The sequence below is a fragment of the Salmo trutta genome, chromosome 26, assembly GCF_901001165.1.
Source record: "Salmo trutta chromosome 26, fSalTru1.1, whole genome shotgun sequence".
Lineage (NCBI taxonomy): Eukaryota > Metazoa > Chordata > Actinopteri > Salmoniformes > Salmonidae > Salmo > Salmo trutta.
This window is the reverse complement of record NC_042982.1, coordinates 43,913,178-43,934,333: the sequence shown is the minus strand read 5'-3', so window position 1 is coordinate 43,934,333 and position 21,156 is coordinate 43,913,178. Positions and strand designations below refer to the sequence as shown.

The window sequence follows — 21,156 nt, the reverse complement described above, 5'->3', positions numbered from 1 at the left end:
TTATAATCTCCACCCGGCACAGCCAGAAGAGAACTGGCCACCCCTCATAGCCTGGTTCCTCTCTAGGTTTCTTCCTAGGTTTTGGCCTTTCTAGGGAGTTTTTCCTAGCCACCGTGCTTCTACACCTGCATTGCTTGCTGTTTGGGGTTTTAGGCTGGGTTTCTGTACAGCACTTTGAGATATTAGCTGATGTAAGAAGGGCTTTATAAATACATTTGATTGATTGATTGCTTTACTGATTGATTGATTGCCCAAAATCTGTCTTCTCCAGCAGGAGGTGTTTTTCCCACTCAACAAGCAAGTAGTTTCTGTACGGAGGTCAATGAAAGGTCAATGAAAGTGTCAAATTTGATTAACAAAAATTGCAATGGCTTATTTGATCGAATTCAAGTTTAGTAACGATTAGGTTGCTGCGAGTGTACTGATATAAATAGGACAAGTGACATCAAGGCAACTTGGAGAAATATCTCTTTATATTAGAGTTGTGCCTCGTCATTGTCACTAGTTACCACATCCACAAAGTCATAAAACCTGCACATTTCTACAATTGATCTTCTAAAAAGGTGATTTTAAACCTAATCACACTGCTAACCTTGTACCTAACCATAACCTTATATTAGGACCAAAAAATATTGTTTTTTTTTGGTTTTCATTAATTTTCACGATATAGACGATTTTGACTTTGTGGCAGTGGTAACTAGTGGAAAAAGTTGTGCCTGTTGTTCACATGTGTACCTGTCCTCTCATTGGCTAGAATGGTCCCACCTGATCTTGCCTCCTCCCGACTGCCTTCCCATTTTTAAAGACATTTTTTTTTTTTGTGAGGGCGGTATCTGGTCAATATAATCTGTGGCGTCGAGAAAGTTTGGATAAAATAAAATGGAAAATAGATTCATTACCAAACCTTTAATGTGGAAATTAGAAGGCTTTACCATCTACAGTAAAACATGTCGCCTATTGAAATGAAGGTGCCGTCAAAATATCTCATTTGAATTCAAAACACTAAGCAATTAATTGTAAGCCTACAATCAATACACTCAAGGTGAAGAATGTGCAAGTGTTTGCAATAGATCAGTAAGGAACGTAATGTAGCAGATAATACACATTGGCTAAATCCCAAATGGCACCCTATTGTCTATAGCAAACTACAATGGGCCCTACGTATAGGCAACAGTGGTCAATTTGGGACGTACACATTGATCACTTCTACCCTACAATACTGTATGTTATAATACCAGACCGAAATGTAAACCGTTATATGTATTTGACAAGACAGAATGTCATGTCATCGATATTATAATAAAATGCCTCAATTAATGCTCTTAAAAACAAATAGATGAGTTGTTAAAATGATCAAAATGACAACAACTATCATGATCTTCATTTGCATAAAAGTACTGATGGACGGGCGAACGAACGAATGGCTGAACAGATAGACGGGCTAAGTGGTTTCCTGAGATTCATGAATTCAATTAATTAATTCATGCAAGAGAGATGATGGGTCCAAGTCTCTTGGCTTTGTGCTTGGTATTGTGCACCTTCAAGAGAATCTCAAATTTAGTGGCAAATACTGTATTCAAATTGAATAGCTATTATGTTAAGTGAGAAATATTCTATTTAAATTGAATGGATATTATGCTAATGACAAATACTGTATTTAAATTGAATGGCTATTATGTTAGAATATTTCTTACTTATTTAAATTGAGTGGCTATTATGCTAATGACAAATACTGTATTCAAATTGAATAGCTATTATGTTAAGTGAGAAATATTCTATTTAAATTGAGTGGCTATTATGCTAATGACAAATACTGTATTTAAATTGAATGGCTATTATGCTAATGACAAATACTGTATTTAAATTGAATAGCTATTATGTTAAGTAAGAAATATTCTATTTAAATTGAGTGGCTATTATGCTAATGACAAATACTGTATTTAAATTGAATGGCTATTATATTAAGAAAGAAATACTGCATTTAAATTGCATGGATATTATGCTGTACGGTTAAGGCAGCTAAAAAGCACATGGAAATGTAGTCAGAAAGAGGTCCACATCCTACATCCTAACAGGTATGCATACTGTTACAATAAATATCATGGGGAAAAAAGGTACATGCATCTTGAAAACGTTACAGTAAATCCTTCAAAAAAGGTGTTTGTGACCGTCGCCGACCAGGGTTAGAATCCAGGTGTCCTGCTGTCACAATACTGTGTTGTAATCCCACTGGGCTAAAGTCTATAGGTTCATACACCAAGTCCTTCAAAAGTGTCTAAAAAAATAAATACAATTAAAAAAACATGTCATTCTGCTCCAATTCATATTTCAGACTGAATAGACTTTTCCGTGCTTCTACACCAGCATTGCATTTTCCGTGCTTCTACACCAGCATTGCTTGCTGTTTGGGGGTTTTAGGCTGGGTTTCTGTACAGCACTTTGAGATATCAGCTGATGTAAGAAGGGCTTTATAAATACATTTGATTTGATCCTTATCTAGTGCACTACCTTTTGACCAGAGCCCTACGGGTCTTGGTCAAAAGTAGGGCACTGAATAGGGTGCCATTTGGGACATAGACTGAGACAGTGAATAACAGTGAGAGTTCATCTGAGCCATACAGTATAGAGTTATATCCAATAACAGATCTAGATTATCTATACAGTATAGAGTTATATCCAATAACAGATCTAGATTATCTATACAGTATAGAGTTATATCCAATAACAGATCTAGATTATCTATACAGTATAGAGTTATATCCAATAACAGATCTAGATTATCTATACAGTATAGAGTTATATCCAATAACAGATCTAGATTATCTATACAGTATAGTTATATCCAATAACAGATCTAGATTATCTATACAGTATAGAGTTATATCCAATAACAGATCTAGATTATCTATACAGTATAGAGTTATATCCAATAACAGATCTAGATGATCTATACAGTATAGAGTTATATCCAATAACAGATCTAGATGATCTATACAGTATAGAGTTATATCCAATAACAGATCTAGATTATCTATACAGTATAGAGTTATATCCAATAACAGATCTAGATTATCTATACAGTATAGAGTTATATCCAATAACAGATATAGATTATCTATACAGTATAGAGTTATATCAAATAACAGATATAGATTATCTATACAGTATAGAGTTATATCCAATAACAGATATAGATTATCTATACAGTATAGAGTTATATCCAATAACAGATCTAGATGATCTATACAGTATAGAGTTATATCCAATAACAGATCTAGATGATCTATACAGTATAGAGTTATATCCAATAACAGATCTAGATGATCTATACAGTATAGAGTTATATCCAATAACAGATCTAGATTATCTATACAGTATAGAGTTATATCCAATAACAGATCTAGATTATCTATACAGTATAGAGTTATATCCAATAACAGATCTAGATTATCTATACAGTATAGAGTTATATCCAATAACAGATCTAGATGATCTATACAGTATATGGCTCTAGATTTATGTTGCTATGTAGCGCTAGGCAGTTCTCTAGGGCAGGATGGGGCAGTTCTCTAGGGCAGCATGGGGCAGTTCTCTAGGGCAGGATGGGGCAGTTCTCTAGGGCAGCATGGGGCAGTTCTCTAGGGCAGGATGGGGCAGTTCTCTAGGGCAGGATGGGGCAGTTCTCTAGGGCAGGATGGGGCAGTTCTCTAGGGCAGGATGGGGCAGTTCTCTAGGGCAGGATGGGGCAGTTCTCTAGGGCAGGATGGGGCAGGATGGGGCAGTTCTCTAGGGCAGCATGGGGCAGTTCTCTAGGGCAGGATGGGGCAGTTCTCTAGGGCAGGATGGGGCAGTTCTTTAGGGCAGGATGGGGCAGTTCTCTAGGGCAGGATGGGGCAGTTCTCTAGGGCAGGATGGGGCAGTTCTCTAGGGCAGGATGGTGCAGTTCTCTAGGGCAGGATGGGGCAGTTCTCTAGGGCAGGATGGGGCAGTTCTCTAGGGCAGCATGGGGCAGTTCTCTAGGGCAGCATGGGGCAGTTCTCTAGGGCAGCATGGGACAGTTCTCTAGGGCAGCATGGGACAGTTCTCTAGGGCAGGATGGGGCAGTTCTCTAGGGAAGGATGGGGCAGTTCTCTAGGGCAGGATGGGGCAGTTCTCTAGGGCAGGATGGGGCAGTTCTCTAGGGCAGGATGGGGCAGTTCTCTAGGGCAGGATGGGGCAGTTCTCTGGGGCAGGATGGGGCAGCATGGGGCAGTTCTCTAGGGCAGCATGGGGCAGTTCTCTAGGGCAGCATGGGGCAGTTCTCTAGGGCAGGATGGGGCAGTTCTCTAGGGCAGGATGGGGCAGTTCTCTAGGGCAGGATGGGGCAGTTCTCTAGGGCAGCATGGGGCAGTTCTCTAGGGCAGCATGGGCAGTTCTCTAGGGCAGCATGGGGCAGTTCTCTAGGGCAGCATGGGGCAGTTCTCTAGGGCAGGATGGGGCAGTTCTCTAGGGCAGCATGGGGCAGTTCTCTAGGGCAGCATGGGGCAGTTCTCTAGGGCAGCATGGGGCAGTTCTCTAGGGCAGCATGGGGCAGTTCTCTAGGGCAGCATGGGGCAGTTCTCTAGGGCAGCATGGGGCAGTTCTCTAGGGCAGCATGGGGCAGTTCTCTGGGGCAGGATGGGGCAGTTCTCTAGGGCAGGATGGGGCAGTTCTCTAGGGCAGGATGGGGCAGTTCTCTGGGGCAGGATGGGGCAGTTCTCTGGGGCAGGATGGGGCAGTTCTCTAGGGCAGGATGGGGCAGTTCTCTATGAAGGTTAAGGTCGGGGCAGCCTTGGGGCAGTTCTCTAGGGCAGTTCTCTGGGGCAGGATGGGGCAGTTCTCTAGGGCAGGATGGGGCAGTTCTCTATGGAGGTTAAGGTCGGGACAGCCTTGGGGCAGTTCTCTAGAGTAGGTTGTGACAGCCTTGGGGCAGTTCTTTAGGGAAGGTTACGGTCGGGGCAGCCTTGGGGCAGTTCTCTAGAGTAGGTTGGGACAGCCTTGGGGCAGTTCTCTGGGGCAGCCTTGGGGCAGTTCTCTAGGGAAGGTTAAGGTCGGGGCAGCCTTGGGGCAGTTCTCTAGAGTAGGTTGGGACAGCCTTGGGGCAGTTCTCTGGGGCAGCCTTGGGGCAGTTCTCTAGGGAAGGTTGGGACAGCCTTGGGGCAGTTCTCTAGGGCAGGTTGAGGTTGGTGCAGCATTGGGGCTGTTCTCTAGGGTAGGTTGGTACATTCTTGGGTCAGTTCTCTAGAGTAGGTTGGGACAGCCTTGGGGCAGTTCTCTAGGGCAGGTTAAGGCAGTGTTGGGGCTGTGATTGGGTCTAGGGCTGTGCTGGTGCTGGTGGTATAGGCAGGGGTTGGGGCTCTAAGCTAACTGGCATCAGTCCCAGGGGGAGGCCGGGGGAGGCCAGAGTATTGAGGAGGGCTGAGACAGGGACATCAGGAGACTGGAGCTTGGCTAGGAGCTGTAGCTGGTCCTGCTCATGACAGACCCCTGCCTCGTTGCAGACGCTCTGACACAGCCCTGTCAGACTCTGTAACGTCTCCTCCATGTTCCTCTGGAGGTGGCCCCGTTCCTCCAGCAGCCTCTTCTTCTCTCCTCTCTGTGGGGCAGAACAGAATGATACATCACAACCCGCTGGACAAATAAAACACAGCTCAGCTATGAATGTCATTGTGTAATTAGTCACATAAGAGGCAAATTATTTATGCGTTGCTCAATTTACTAAACTCCAGTTGAATAATCTGCTACTTATAACATGTATTGTTGAAATGTTTACAATTAAATCAAATTGCCAGATTATAAAATCAGACTAATGCCATATTATGGGATTATAAATGACAAGAGTAGGGTTTGTGGTCAATTTAATTTAAATTCCAGTCAATTCAGGAAGTACACTGAAATTCCAATTCCAATGCATTTCAATGAGGAAAATGTGGAATTGGAATTTGGTTGTACTTTCTGAATGGACTGGAATTTAAATGGAATTGACCCAACTCCGCAAGAGAGATGATAGCAAACACAGACGTACCAGTGTGCTGATCTCAGTCTGTAGTTTACTGATGCCTTCTAGCTTCCTCTTGCGACAGCGCTGGGCGGCCACACGGTTCTTGCTGCGCCGTCGGACGTCGTGGACGAATTCCAGCTGTTCGTGGGTCAGCTGCTGGCATCTGAGGAGCTGCTGGAAGGCACTACGACTCACTGACGATATCTGAACCACCGGGAAGGGCAGACAAACCTGGAGAACACACACACGGGATGGATGAAAAGACAGATGGTCTCTGGTCAAAAGTATTTGGGAACTCATTACACCAATACACATACACTGTGACCTTTCAGTAAGAACTCTGACCTCTTGTGCTCTCCTGTTGTTGGCCTCTCTCTCCGTGTCTCCGTCTGTGTCCAGGTCTCCGTCTGAGTCCTCTCCTGAGTTAACAGATGACATGTAGGGACTCATCTCAGACTGGGACAGGCTGTGGTTCCCCCCGGGGGTCTGGGCCTCCCCTGTCTCCTCCACCCCACCCATCCCACCTGTCTGTCCTACCTTACCCATCTCTCCCACCCCCCCTACCTCTTCCATCCCCTCCATCCCCCCTGCCTCTCCTGTCCCCAGGTCTCTAAGGAAGGGACAGTCTGCTGGATTTGAGTTCAGGTCTAGCTGCCAGGGGAAGTCTGCAGCCTTTCCAAGACCACTGTGGTCCATAGTGTCCAGATTAGGAACTCTCCCCAGACCTCCGTGCTCCATGGTGTCCAGATTAGGAACTCTCCCCAGACCTCCGTGCTCCATGGTGTCCAGATTAGAGAGACTAGGGAGAGGTTCAGTCTGTGAGGGGCATAAATCAGGCCAGAAACCTTTGGCCAGATGTTCAGCCACCTCCCTCTCCACGCTGCTCCGCTCTCCAAGTCCGTACCCCCTACCATCAGGGGTAAAACCACAGAGGGTGGGGTCAGAGAGGGAGGGGTCAGTGAGGGCGGAGTCAGGGAGATGACCCCCAACAGCCACGCTGCCATCCAGACCAGGGTTTTCTCTCTGCATTAACACAGGTAGCTGATCTACTTGACCTAATCGTCGTGGCCTTGGGAGCATAAGGCATCCACCATGGCTCTCCCCCTCACTATTTTCTGAGCTAGGGCTTTTGTGTAATGCCAGGAGATCCAATACAGGTAGCTGTAGCTCAGCCTCCTCTACCACCCCTGAGCCTCTCAGTGGGCACGTGCTATAGGAACCTGGGTTACACCCAGCTTCATCAGCCATCAGACTCCCAACAGCAGGCTGGTCATTATCCATCTCTCCAACCGCTGCCCCAATAAGGTCTGATGGGCTCACATCGTCATGGGACGGCAGTTCACAGGAGAGTGGGCAATCTCTCAGACTCCCCTCAGCCGTCGTCATCGGACACACCGCTGCCTCCATCCCTAGGATGTCTCTATCACTGAACACGGTGTCAGGCTCTGGCTTACGGTCAACACCACCAGGACACGGCATGGCCAGGATGGGACAGACACCAAGACCACTGGAGGACGTCAGTCCCCCGAGAGATAAGGGTGACATGTTGGGGCCACAGGTCTGCAAACAGAACTGCTCCCGAGCACTGCTGACCGGGTTGACTAGCAAGGCCAGGGTCTTTGAACATTGGGATGACGACTGGAAGTCTATTTGTAAGTTTCTGTCTGAAGGCACTGTTAAGCTCTGGTGTGACTGTGGTGACATTGTTCCACTTGGGTTGGCAGCTGAACACTGTGCCCTGAAGTCACTTCCTATGTTCCTGACATCACTTCCTGTTGTCTGGCCCGGGCCTGTGTTCTGGGGATGAGGTATAACCTGCTGCTCTCTGTCTCTGTTTGTGTCTGTACTGTGGGCTAAACTGCCACTAGGCAACATGCCCTGGCTAGGGGACATGCTCTGGTTAGGGGTCCTGCTTTGGGACTGACAGCCTGTACAGTGGGCTGAATCAACACTGGGGGACCTCCTCTGGTTGGGGGACCTGCCACTAGGCAATCTTCCCTGGTTGGAGGACCTGCCCTGACAGCAACCTCCTCTTCTTCTTCTTGCCTCCTGGGCTGTAATGTTGCTACCCTCCAGGAACTTTGGCAGAAGGAAGTCGAAGCAGCTAGTCTCCAGGTTGTGAATCCCCAGGAGCCCGGCACACCTGTGGATGGCCACGATATTGTCTTTGGTGAAGAGCAGCTTAGAGGTGTAGCAGAACTGTAGCAATGGTTCAAACCCCTCTGCTGTTACCTGGAGAGGGAAATATGTTAATATCTAACCCCCGCACACTGACTTAGTACCTGTACCTCCTGTATATAGCCTCCACACTGACTCAGTACCTGTACCTCCTGTATATAGCCTCCACACTGACTCTGTACCGGTACCTCCTGTATATAGCCTCGTTATTGTTATGTTATTGTGTTACTTTTTATTATTTTTTACTTTAGTTTATTTGGTAAATATTTTCTTAATTATTCTTGAACTGCACTGTTGGTAAAGGGCTACACATGTTCTATTCGGCGACTGTGACAAATAAAAAGTTTGATTTGATGTTGAGTTAGTCAGCGTCCCAAATGACACCCTATTCCCTATATAGGGCACTACTTTTGAGTAGAGCCCTACAGGGCCTGCATTTTGGGTGGGCCTTAGAGGGTCTGGCCTGCCCTACCGTACTTTCTTGCCCATCCAAATAAATTATTTAAATATAGATCATTTATTTTCCCCGAGATGCGCGCCGACAGAAAGACTCACCAATCAGAGGAATAAATATCATACCCCTCCCCCCAAATGCTAACCTGCCTCGTTATTGTAATGGTGAGAGGTTAGCATGTTTTGGGGGTATGATATAAAATGCTAACCTGCCTCGTTATTGTAATGGTGAGAGGTTAGCATGTCTTGGGGATATGATATAAAATGCTAACCTGCCTTGTTATTGTAATGGTGAGAAGTTAGCATGTCTTGGGGGTATGATATAAAATGCTAACCTGCCATGTTATTGTAATGGGGAGAGGTTAGCATGTCTTGGGGGTATGATATAAAATGCTAACCTCCCCTGTTAATATAATGGTGAGACGTTAGCATGTCTTGGTGGTATGATATAAAATGCTAACCTTCCCTGTTATTGTAATGGTGAGAGGTTAGCATGTCTTGGGGGGTATGATATAAAATGCTAACCTGCCTTGTTATTGTAATGGTGAGAGGTTAGCATGTCTTGGGGGTATGATATAAAATGCTAACCTGCCTTGTTATTGTAATGGTGAGAGGTTAGCATGTCTTGGGGGGTATGATATAAAATGCTAACCTGCCTTGTTATTGTAATGGTGAGAGGTTAGCATGTCTTGGGGGTATGATATAAAATGCTAACCTGCCTTGTTATTGTAATGGTGAGAGGTTAGCATGTCTTGGGGGTATGATATAAAATGCTAACCTTCCTTGTTATTGTAATGGTGAGAGGTTAGCATGTCTTGGGGGGTATGATATAAAATGCTAACCTGCCTTGTTATTGTAATGGTGAGAGGTTAGCATGTCTTGGGGGGTATGATATAAAATGCTAACCTGCCTTGTTATTGTAATGGTGAGAGGTTAGCATGTCTTGGGGGTATGACATAAAATGCTAACCTGCATTGTTATTGTAATGGTGAGAGGTTAGCATGTCTTGGGGGGTATGACATTTGTGCGTCTGTAACTTTCTCACTAATTATTAACCACGATTCATTACAGACTATCTGTAATCGTGGTAGCATCGACAATAATGTTGAAGTGTTTAGAAACATTCTATTCTTATTTACCTTTTTTTTATTTTTTTAAAGTGTCTCCAAAATGACACATTATTTACCATTCATTTCTATTTGGCAGAAAATTATCTGAAACACAACTAAAACAAAGAGCAAACTGGTTGTATTCATGCCACATTAAAAAGGTAATACATTTTTTACAGTTGAATTACATGCCTTTACTATAAAACTCTTTTAAAAAATGACATAGGAGGTTCTGTAAATAAAACATGCCCACCTATGGAAATGAAATGCCCATCCAACTGATTCATCTGGGCTCCGGCCTTTGTTCCCTACAGACCCTGGAGCCCTACGGGCCTTTGTTCCCTACAGACCCTGGAGCCCTACGGGCCTTTGTTCCCTACAGGCCCTGGAGCCCTACGGGCCTTTGTTCCCTACAGACCCTGGAGCCCTACGGGCCTTTGTTCCCTACAGACCCTGGAGCCCTACGGGCCTTTGTTCCCTACAGACCCTGGAGCCCTACGGGCCTTTGTTCCCTACAGACCCTGGAGCCCTACGGGCCTTTGTTCCCTACAGACCCTGGAGCCCTACGGGCCTTTGTTCCCTACAGACCCTGGAGCCCTACGGGCCTTTGTTCCCTACAGACCCTGGAGCCCTACGGGCCTTTGTTCCCTACAGACCCTGGAGCCCTACGGGCCTTTGTTCCCTACAGACCCTGGAGCCCTATGGGCCTTTGTTCCCTACATAGTGCATTACTTTTGACCAGAGCCCTTCTATGGGCCCTGGCACCGTTTTCCCTACATATAATGTCACCATACAGTGCATTCGGGAAAGTATTCAGACCCCTTGACATTTTCCACATTTTCATAACATTTTCCTCATCAAATGTACACACAATACGCCATAATAACAAAGCAAAAACAGGTTTTTAGATTTCTTTTTGCATTAAAAAAATAAGTATAAAGAAAAATAAAAAAAACAATAGCTTATTTACAAAAGTATTCAGACACAAAATTGATCTCAGGTGCATCCTGTTTCCACTGATCATCCTTGAGATGTTTCTACAACTTGATTGGAGTCCACCTGTGGTAAATTCAATTGATTGGACATGATTTGGAAAGGCACACATCTGTCTATATTAGGTCCCACAGTTGACAGTGCATGACAGAGCAAAAACCAAGCCATGAGGTCGATGGAATAGTCCGTAGAGCTCCGAGACAGGATTGTGTCGAGGCCCAGATCTGGGGAAGGGTACCAAAAAGTTTCTGTAGCATTGAAGGTCCACAAGAACACAGCGGCCTCCATCATTCTTAAATGGAAGAAGTTTGGAACCACCAAGACTCTCCCTAGAGCTGGCCACCCGGCCAAACTGAGAAATCAGGGAAAAATGGCCTTGGTCACGGAGATTACCAAGAACCCAATGGTTACTCTGACAGAGCTCTAGAATTCCTCTGTGGAGATGGGAGAACCTTCCAGAAAGACAACCATCTCTGCAGCACTCCCCCAATCAGGACGTTATGTTCGTGGCCAGACAGAAGCTACTCCTCTGTAAAAAAGGCACTCCTCTGTAAAAAATGCACATGACAGCCCGCTTGGAGTTTGCCAAAAGGCACCTAAAGGACTCTCAGACCATGAGAAACAAGATTCTCTGGTCTGATGAAACCAAGATTGAACTCTTTGGCCTGAATGCCAAGCGTCACATCTGAAGGAAACCTGGCACCATCCCTATGGTGAAGCATGGTGGTGGCAGCATCATGCTGTGGGGATGTTTTTCACCGGCAGGGACTGGGAGACTAGTCAGGATCGAAGGAAAGATGAACGAAGCAAAGTACAGACAGATCCTTGATGAAAACCTGCTCCAGAGCGCTCAATACCTTAGACTGGGGCGAAGGTTCACCTTCTAACAGGACAACGACCCTAAGCACACAGCCAAGACAATGCAGGAGTGGCTTCGGGACAAGTCTCTGAATGTCCTTGAGTGGCCCAGCCAGAGCCCGGACTTGAACCCGATCAAACATCTCTGGAGAGACCTGAAAATAGCTGTGCAGCGATGCTCCCCATCCAACCTGACAGAGCTTGAGAGGATCTGCAGAGAAGAATGGGAGAAACTCCCCAAATACAGATGTTCCAAGCTTGTAGCGTCGTACCCAAGAAGACTTGAGGCTGTTATCGCTGCCAAAGGTGCTTCAACAAAGTACTGAGTAAAGTGTCTGAATACTTATGTAAATGTAATATTAACTTTTTTTTTTAACAAATGTGCAAAAATGTCTAACAACGTGTTTTTGCTTTATCATTATGGGGTATTGTGTGTAGATAGACGAGGGAAATAAACTATTTTTTTTAACAAGTCTAATAACGTAACAAAATGTGGAGAAAAAAAATCAGGGGATCTGAATTCAACTGTCGCAACTTCAGAAGTAAGATAGCGTTTCTTAACAACGCGTTCTGTATTACCCTGCGCTATGGGCAACGAGGTAGTAAACTTTCTGAATACAGGGTGACATTGGAGAACACAACCACAGTGTAGTGTATGACCCTGACCTGATCAGGAAGAGTGAGCACCAGGCTAGGGCTGGTGTGGTTGATGATCCTGCTGTGGAAGTAGTCACTACAGGAAGCCAGTACAGAGCAGTGGGCCCTAAACGTCCTGCCACCTGCCACTAGTGTAACATCACACAACACATCCCTCAGTCTCTGGTCGTTGAGACGCGTCAGGACGTGGGAGCTATGAACAGCAGACTGGAATGTGAACACGGAGGTACGGTGGCCTCTGAGAGACATGGTGGTGACAACCTGACAAGCTGCTGGGACAAATATCAGACAGACATAAACAAGATAAATAGACAAGAACAACTGTTGGGATTGTAAACTATTAATTCTCTCTAATAATTGTATATTAGTAATATATTCTCTACTATTGGCCCGAATCGGATGTCCAATTAAAAGCCTTAGTGTCCGTTGTGTGTTTGTGTGTTTTTCTGGGGTTGAGCAATAGCAGGAAATGCTGACTCATGCTTAGGCAAGTGAAGGAGAAGCATCGGGGGGGTTTCTTCCGTTCTAGACTTCTTTTAAAACAGTTTTGGATATTGCCGAGTTTCATTTCTTAGGTTTTAATTATCCTCATTCCTCAATATGACTAAAACAAAAAACACATGAATTAGACCTATGCATAGGAAACTTCAAGCTATAATAGCAGAACTGTATCGAATAGCAAACATCGAGTTAGACTATGGGGATCCATACCCTCCCTATAGAAAGCGGATCAACTGATAAAATAACAGATATTTTTTTTACAACGTATATTCACACACTACTTTCACGTTGTTCCAACTGGAATAACGCGCAATCATGATTTATAACTTTTTTCTCGCATTGGGCAGAGTTTGCAAGCAGTTACAATTGTTATCGTTTGATTCCTATCTCACTGTCTAGAATATACACATTATTTCACCTACCTGTCATGTCACCGAGATGACAGTTCCATTTAATATTACATCAGTTTATGATAAAATGCTGCTTTCGGTTGGTCTACATTCCACTGGTGAAACAAAATGTCATGTGACAATAAACGTATGCACCAGGAAGTATTTGGCGTTACTCTATTTGACCAAAGATTGTCTATTATATTGACAAGATAGTCAAGTGACCGCTCAAACAATGCAAATACGTCCTCAAAGATGGAAGGCAGGCGAGATCAGATGGTTCCATTCTAGCCAATGAGAGGGCAGATACAAGTGAAAACTAGGTCATAGAGATAAAGGACTTTGTATCTGTGCCATTATAGCCTCAATTGCACTGCTTGTTCTGTCACAGACGCTATCTCCATTTTAAAGTAGTCCATTTTTTTTCTTTGTTGGCTTATTGCGCCCAACTCATAGGAATTCCCACTCAGTTGACTACTTTCAAATGGTGGAAGCCCCACCAGGTCATCTATTAGTCTTTGCTAGCTAAAGCCCCGCCTTTTGTCAGCTCACTGGTCGCTATAGAAGCACCCACCCGTAGCACGCGCTCCAGCAGGTATATTTCACTGGTCACCCCCAAAGCCAATTCCTCCTTTGGCTGCCTTTCCTTCCAGTTCTCTGCTGCCAATGACTGGAACGAATTGCAAAAATCACTGAAGCTGGGGACTCATATCTCCCTTACTAACTTTAAGCATCAGCTGTCAGAGCAGCTCACAGATCATTGCACCTGTACATGACCGATCTGTAAATATCCCAACCAACTACCTCATCCCCATATTGTTATTTATTTTTGCTCCTTTGCACCCCAGTATCTCTACTTGCACATTCATCTTCTGCACATCTATCACTCCAGTGTTTAATTGCTATATTGTAATTATTTTGCCACTACGGCCTATTTATTGCCTTACCTCCCTAATCTTACTTTTTTCAATTAATTTTGCATTTAACTAGGCAAGTCAGTTAAGAACAAATTCTTATTTTCAATGACGGCCTGGGAACAGTTTAACTGACTTGTTCACTTCATTTGCACACACTGTATATAGACTTTTCTATTGTGTTATTGACTGTACGATTGTTTATTCCATGTGTAACTCTGTGTTGTTGTTGTTTGTGTCGAACTGCTTTGCTTTATCTTGGCCAGGTCACAGTTGTAAATGAGAACTTGTTCTCAACTGGCCTACCTGGTTAAATAAAGGTGAAATAAAATAAATCTCCAAGTTATAGCAATGTGTCCTTTATCTCTTTGACAACAAGCACATATTTTCAAAGTTGCCAAAATTCCACGTGTTCACGTATATCAGTGCGTTCTTAACAACCTAACCATTACTAAACTTCTATTCGAGCAAATAAGCCTCAAGTAGAAAATTATTTTACTAGACACATTTTGGGCGGAGTAAAACCTCTCGCTTCGCCTCTTCCTCTCTGATTTGACTGCGCATGTCAGAAAGACAAGTAAACAGTGACCATGAGCGGCTGTTCAGGCTCGTCCAACCCTGATTGCGTCACAGCAAAATAACTCAGTCGAATTTTTCTGTATTTCAAGCTTTTTAATTTGCATCTTGACAACACAATATAAAAAGTACTCAAATAAAAAAAATGTCATAAAAATTATTGGTTTTCCACTGATCGTTTTTTAACAATTTAAAAGGAGCACTATGCAGAAAAATCTATGCCATTTCCTGGCTGCTAAAATTATAATAATTTGCCTAATTACAGTTCGTGACAAAATAAGCAAGTATAGTGTAGAGAATAATTATACCATCTTAACCGCTGTGAAATATATTTTCCATAACCAAAAAATATTGTATTTTCAGAAATAGAACACATAGAACATATCTACCAATTCTTAAACTTGCTTTAATAAGAATGACAGATCTATAACTGCACTTCTATGTGAATTTGGTCAGGTCTGCCCAAAAAGCCACATATTGCAGCAATAATAATAATAATAAAAAAAAAGGTATTGGCAGGTTTATTTTGCTTATACTGTGCAACACACCAAGCAATCAGACAGATCAATAAACAAACTCTACGATGGTTTCCAGTCTAAGAGGATAGCAATGGCTGCGTTTTGAATGGCACCCGATTTCCAATTTAGACCTCTGATCAAAATGTAGTGCCCTTATATACGGTGCACTTTGGGACACACCACAATGATCTCTTTTCCTCCCAAAAACCCCCCCAAAAAAACACTGTATAGTCACATATGCACTGTAAAAATACGTGGGATTCTTTTTATGTCCCTTGCTGATACAATTAATTCATTGACAAAACATAATTTTTTAAAAAAATACTTCCAAGCTAAATATTTTTCCGTTAGGGACATCCCTAGTCCTGATCTTAATGAATTCTATTTGTCAACGTCTCAAATGTCACCCTCCATTTTTTTTTATTCTCAATTTTAGTGCACTGCTATTGACCAGGGCAAATAAGGTTCTGGTGAAATGTAATGCACCACATAGACAATAGGGTTCTATTTAAGACGTAACCCTTTTATATTGATTATAAAAAACAAAAATACTTCACTCGTAGTCACTCTGCATTTCATCTGGCTTATATCAATACCAGTACAATGTCTCAGGCCATAAGTAGTGCACTATGTAGGGAATAGGGCATTTATAGTGCACTAAGTTTGGCTGGGAAAAGCCTCATAAGGCTGCATAATAAGACTCTGGCCAAAAGTAGTGCACTATGGCTGCGTTTAAACAGCCAGCCCAATTCTGATCTTTTTGGCCAAGTATTGGAATAAGATCTGATCGGTCAAAAGAACAATTATTGTCAAAAGATCAGAACCAGGGCTGCCTGTGTAAACACAGCCTACAGTATGTTGGTAAATAGGGTAGAAGTCGGGACGTAGGCAGGTCTAGGAGATCCTCTCGTAGAATAGGAGGTAGGCTTGGGAGCTCTGCACTTTGCTCTCTGTGACTGGCTGCACACTACTGTCACTCACGTGGAACCACGACCCTTTCACCGGTTCGCCTTGGGGGAGAAGGAAAGGGGAGAGGTAATGGGTGTTAAGTTTGTTTATAAGCATAAAAATAAAGAATGAGGTCCGACAATCGAACTAAGCTCATGAGGCATTTAGAAGTTATACTATAAAAATAATCAATGGCTAGTCATATACATACATCTCTCAATAATTGAAATGCCCAAAAATGGATGTACCAAGATGGCTACTGTGTGCTTTAAAAAAAAAAAATTTAAAAAAGGGGGCAATGTTTCCATGAATTTGTCCAGTGATTTGTTTTTTCGTTGTCGACATTTAGACAGTTTGCATAGAAATGAGACAAGAATTGCCACGGTGCATTTCCCATGAAGTGTCTTGTGTGGATAAAAGCAGCTGGAGGTAATATCTTCACCTTAAAAAAAAATATTTTACATTTTAGTCATTTAGCAGACGCTCTTATCCAGAGCGACTTACAGTAGTGAATATATTACATTTTTTTCCCGTACTGGTCCCCCGTGGGAATCGAACCCACAACCCCTGGCGTTGCGAACACCATGCTCTACCACCTGAGCTACAGGGGACGACACACATAAAGCTAGAATGTCAATAAATAAATAAATAAATAATAAATAAATAAATAAATAAATAGATAGGTGGTTGAAGTGTTTCCTATTAGGGTTATGATGCATTCGGCTCAGCGTACCACCGTTTGCTCATTAATAAAAGTAGCCAGCCTGTATGCCCTGCTCACCTATCATGTCTCTGGTAGCCCGCAAAAAAAAAAACCCAGCATGGATAGAATACAAGAATTGACTAACATTTGCCATATTCTAATAGTTCTCATGTGCCAACATATCGCCATGGCAATAACAATGGTGGTGAAACTTCAAAATTGTAACGTGAAGCAATTCAGGCATTCTTAAAAGTCAAGACAATCCTTGTCCTGCAAAGAAACATTATTTTATTGTTAAATAAACTGATTTTGCAAGCATTTAGAATTAAAATGTAGAGTTTTATATTTGATAACATGTCCCCGCATACCTTAAATTATTTGGCAAATATAATTTACTAAAAAAAAAAAAAAAGACAAAACAAAAGAAAAACATTGTATCAATAAAGACAACATTTGTCACAATAAAGACAGTTAGGGAAACAAATAAATACAGTTGAAAGTTTACATACACCTTAGCCAAATACATTTAAACTCAGTTATTCACAATTCCTGACATTTATTCCAAGTTAAAATTCCCTGTCTTAGGTCAGTTAGGATCACCACTTTATTTTAAGAATGTGAAATGTCAGAATAATAGTAGAGAGAATGATTTATTTCAGCTTTTATTTCTTTCATCACATTCCCAGTGGGTCAGAAGTTTACATACACTCAATTAGTATTTGGTAGCATTGCCATTAAATTGTTTAACTTGGGTCAAACGTTTCGGGTAGCCTTCCACAAGCTTCCCACAATAAGTTGGGTGAATTTTGGCCCATTCCTCCTGACAGAGTTGGTGTAACCCGTGTGGCTCAGTTGGTAGAGCATGGTGTTTGCAACGCCAGGGTTGTGGGTTCGATTCCCACAGGGGACCAGTACGAAAAAAATAAAATGTATGAAATGTATGCATTCACTACTGTAAGTTGCTCTGGATAAGAGCGTCTGCTAAATGAGTAAAATGTAACCGAGTCAGGTCTGTAGGCCTCCTTGCTCGCACACGCTTTTTCAGTTCTGCCGACAAGTTTTCTATGGGATGGAGGTCAGGGCTTTGTGATGGCCACTCCAATACCTTGACTTTGTTGTCCTTAAGCCATTTTGTCACAACTTTGGAAGTATGCTTGGGGTCATTGTCCATTTGGAAGACCCATTTGCGACCAAGCATTAATTTCTTGACTGATGTCTTGAGATGTTGCTTCAATACATCCACATAATTTTCCTGCCTCATGATGCCATCTATTTTGTGAAGTGCACCAGTCCCTCCTGCAGCAAAGCACCCCCACAACATGATGCTGCCACCCCCGTGCTTCACGGATGGGGTGGTGTTCTTCGGCTTGCAAGCCTCCCCCTTTTCACTCCAAACATAACGATGGTCATTATGGCCAAACAGTACTATTTTTGTTTCATCAGACCAGAGGACATTTCTCCAAAAAGTACGATCTTTGTCCCCATGTGCAGTTGCAAACCATAGTCTAGCTTTTTATGGCGGATTTGGAGCAGTGGCTTCTTCCTTGCTGAGCAGCCTTTCAGGTTATGTCGATATGGGACTCGTTTTACTGTGGCTATAGATACTTTTGTACCCGTTTCCTCCAGCATCTTAACAAGGTCCTTTGCTGTTGTTCTGGGATTGATTTGCATTTTTCGTACGTTCATCTCTAGGAGACAGAACGCGTCTCCTTCCTGAGCGGTATGGTGGCTGTGTGGTCCCATGGTGTTTATACTTGCGTACTATTGTTTGTACAGATGAACGTGGTACCTCCAGGCGTTTGGAAATTTCTCCCAAGGATGAACCAGATTTGTGGAGGTCTACAATTTTCTTCTGAGGTCTTGGCTGATTTCTTTTGATTTTCCCATGATGTCAAGCGGCACTGAGTTTGAAGGTAGGCCTTGAAATATACTGCTCAAAAAAATAAAGGGAACACTTAAACAACACAATGTAACTCCAAGTCAATCACACTTCTGTGAAATCAAACTGTCCACTTAGGAAGCAACACTGATTGACAATAAATTTCACATGCTGTTGTGCAAATGGAATAGACAACAGGTGGAAATTATAGGCAATTAGCAAGACACCCCCAATAAAGGAGTGGTTCTGCAGGTGGGGACCACAAACCACTTCTCAGTTCCTATGCTTCCTGGCTGATGTTTTGGTCACTTTTGAATGCTGGCGGTGCTTTCACTCTAGTGGTAGCATGAGACGGAGTCTACAACCCACACAAGTGGCTCAGGTAGTGCAGCTCATCCAGGATGGCACATCAATGCGAGCTGTGGCAAGAAGGTTTGCTGTGTCTGTCAGCGTAGTGTCCAGAGCATGGAGGCGCTACCAGGAGACAGGCCAGTACATCAGGAGACGTGCAGGAGGCCGTAGGAGGGCAACAACCCAGCAGCAGGACCGCTACCTCCGCCTTTGTGCAAGGAGGAGCAGGAGGAGCACTGCCAGAGCCCTGCAAAATGACCTCCAGCAGGCCACAAATGTGCATGTGTCTGCTCAAATGGTCAGAAACAGACTCCATGAGGGTGGTATGAGGGCCCGACGTCCACAAGTGGGGGTTGTGCTTACAGCCCAACACCGTCCAGGGCGTTTGGCATTTGCCAGAGAACACCAAGATTGGCAAATTCGCCACTGGCGCCCTGTGCTCTTCACAGATGAAAGCAGGTTCACACTGAGCACGTGACAGTCTGGAGACGCCGTGGAGAACGTTCTGCTGCCTGCAACATCCTCCAGCATGACCGGTTTGGCGGTGGGTCAGTCATGGTGTGGGGTGGCATTTCTTTGGGGGGCCGCACAGCCCTCCATGTGCTCGCCAGAGGTAGCCTGATTGCCATTAGGTACTGAGATGAGATCCTCAGACCCCTTGTGAGACCATATGCTGGTGCGGTTGGCCCTGGGTTCCTCCTAATGCAAGACAATGCTAGACCTCATGTGGCTGGAGTGTGTTAGCAGTTCCTGCAAGAGGAAGGCATTGATGCTATGGACTGGCCCGCCCGTTCCCCAGACCTGAATCCAATTGAGCACATCTGGGACATCATGTCTCGCTCCATCCACCAACGCCACGTTGCACCACAGACTGTCCGGGAGTTGGCGGATGCTTAAGTCCAGGTCTGGGAGGAAATCCTTCAGGAGACCATCCGCCACCTCATCAGGAGCATGCCCAGGCGTTGTAGGGAGGTCATACAGGCACGTGGAGGCCACACACACTACTGAGCCTCATTTTGACTTGTTTTAAGGACATTACATCAAAGTTGGATCAGCCTGTAGTGTGGTTTTCCACTTTAATTTTGAGCGTGACTCCAAATCCAGACCTCCATGGGTTGATAAATTGGATTTCCATTGATTATTTTTGTGTGATTTTGTTGTCAGCACATTCAACTATGTAAAGAAAAAAGTATTTAATAAGATTATTTCAATCATTCAGATCTAGGATGTGTTATTTTAGTGTTCCCTTTATTTTTTTGAGCAGTGTACATCCACAGGAACACCTCCAATTGACTCAAATGATGTAAATTAGCCTATCAGAAGCTTCTAAAGCTATGACATCATTTTCTGGAATTTTCCAAGCTGTTTAAAGGCACAGTCAACTTAGTGTATGTAAACTTCTGACCCACTGGAATTGTGATACAGTGAATTATAAGTGAAATAATCTGTCTGTAAACAATTGTTGGAAAAATTACTTGTGTCATGCACAAAGTAGCTCTCCTAACCAACCAACAAAACTATAGTTTGTTAACAAGAACATTTGTGGAGTGGTTGAAAAACGAGTTTTAATGACTCCAACCTAAATGTATAACGCATAAGATTTTTTTTTTTGCGTTTTGTAAACGCAGATCTAAAATGGTTCTTATTGTAATTTCTGCTCAGCGTCAGACTCATTTTGTGCTTCAGTTTCACTTCTAAACTCTTGAGAATTCAACAATAGCATTCTATCAGCAGACAGCACTCTGACTGATGTGGAGCTACTGTTCTCCATCATTCTATCAGCAGACAGCTCTCTGATGTGGAGCTACTGTTCTCCTTCATTCTATCAGCAGACAGCTCTCTGATGTGGAGCTACTGTTCTCCATCATTCTATCAGCAGACAGCTCTCTGATGTGGAGCTACTGTTCTCCATCATTCTATCAGCAGACAGCTCTCTGATGTGGAGCTACGGTTCTCCATCATTCTATCAGCAGACAGCTCTCTGACTGATGTGGAGCTACTGTTCTCCATCATTCTATCAGCAGACAGCTCTCTGATGTGGAGCTACGGTTCTCCATCATTCTATCAGCAGACAGCTCTCTGATGTGGAGCTACTGTTCTCCACCATTCT

General features: G+C 43.6%; 2 protein-coding genes across 4 annotated transcripts in view; both read right to left on the bottom strand.

Annotated features, from left to right (window-relative positions):
* Positions 1-1,939: 1,939 nt before the first annotated feature.
* On the bottom strand, positions 1,940-13,322 carry LOC115163832 (transcription regulator protein BACH1). Of its 2 annotated transcripts, none has more exons than XM_029716031.1 (5): positions 13,191-13,322; positions 12,277-12,539; positions 6,365-8,251; positions 6,044-6,250; positions 1,940-5,614 (listed from the first exon to the last, which is right to left on the bottom strand). In XM_029716031.1, exons 1-5 carry the CDS (start codon positions 13,195-13,197, stop codon positions 5,333-5,335), a joined length of 2,646 nt encoding a protein of 881 aa, XP_029571891.1. In that variant the 5' UTR covers positions 13,198-13,322; the 3' UTR covers positions 1,940-5,332. The 2 variants fall into 2 exon arrangements, with proteins under 2 accessions (XP_029571891.1, XP_029571892.1); XM_029716032.1 differs by having other exon boundaries at positions 12,277-12,536.
* Positions 13,323-14,722: 1,400 nt separating this feature from the next.
* usp16 (ubiquitin specific peptidase 16) overlaps positions 14,723-21,156 on the bottom strand; it is a 28,340-nt gene continuing 21,906 nt past the window's right edge. For both annotated transcript variants that reach the window (XM_029716028.1, XM_029716029.1), the window contains one exon: positions 14,723-16,175. In XM_029716028.1, the coding sequence (XP_029571888.1) occupies positions 16,060-16,175 (116 nt within the window). In that variant the 3' untranslated portion in view covers positions 14,723-16,059. The remainder of the gene's footprint in view (positions 16,176-21,156) is intronic.

Coding starts and splice junctions, on each gene's coding strand:
- LOC115163832 (XM_029716031.1), bottom strand. Junction 8,252..12,276: donor TGCTCACTCTTCCTGATCAG/GTCAGGGTCATA, acceptor TTCCCTCTCCAG/GTAACAGCAGAGGGGTTTGA. Junction 6,251..6,364: donor ACAACAGGAGAGCACAAGAG/GTCAGAGTTCTT, acceptor TGTGTTCTCCAG/GTTTGTCTGCCCTTCCCGGT.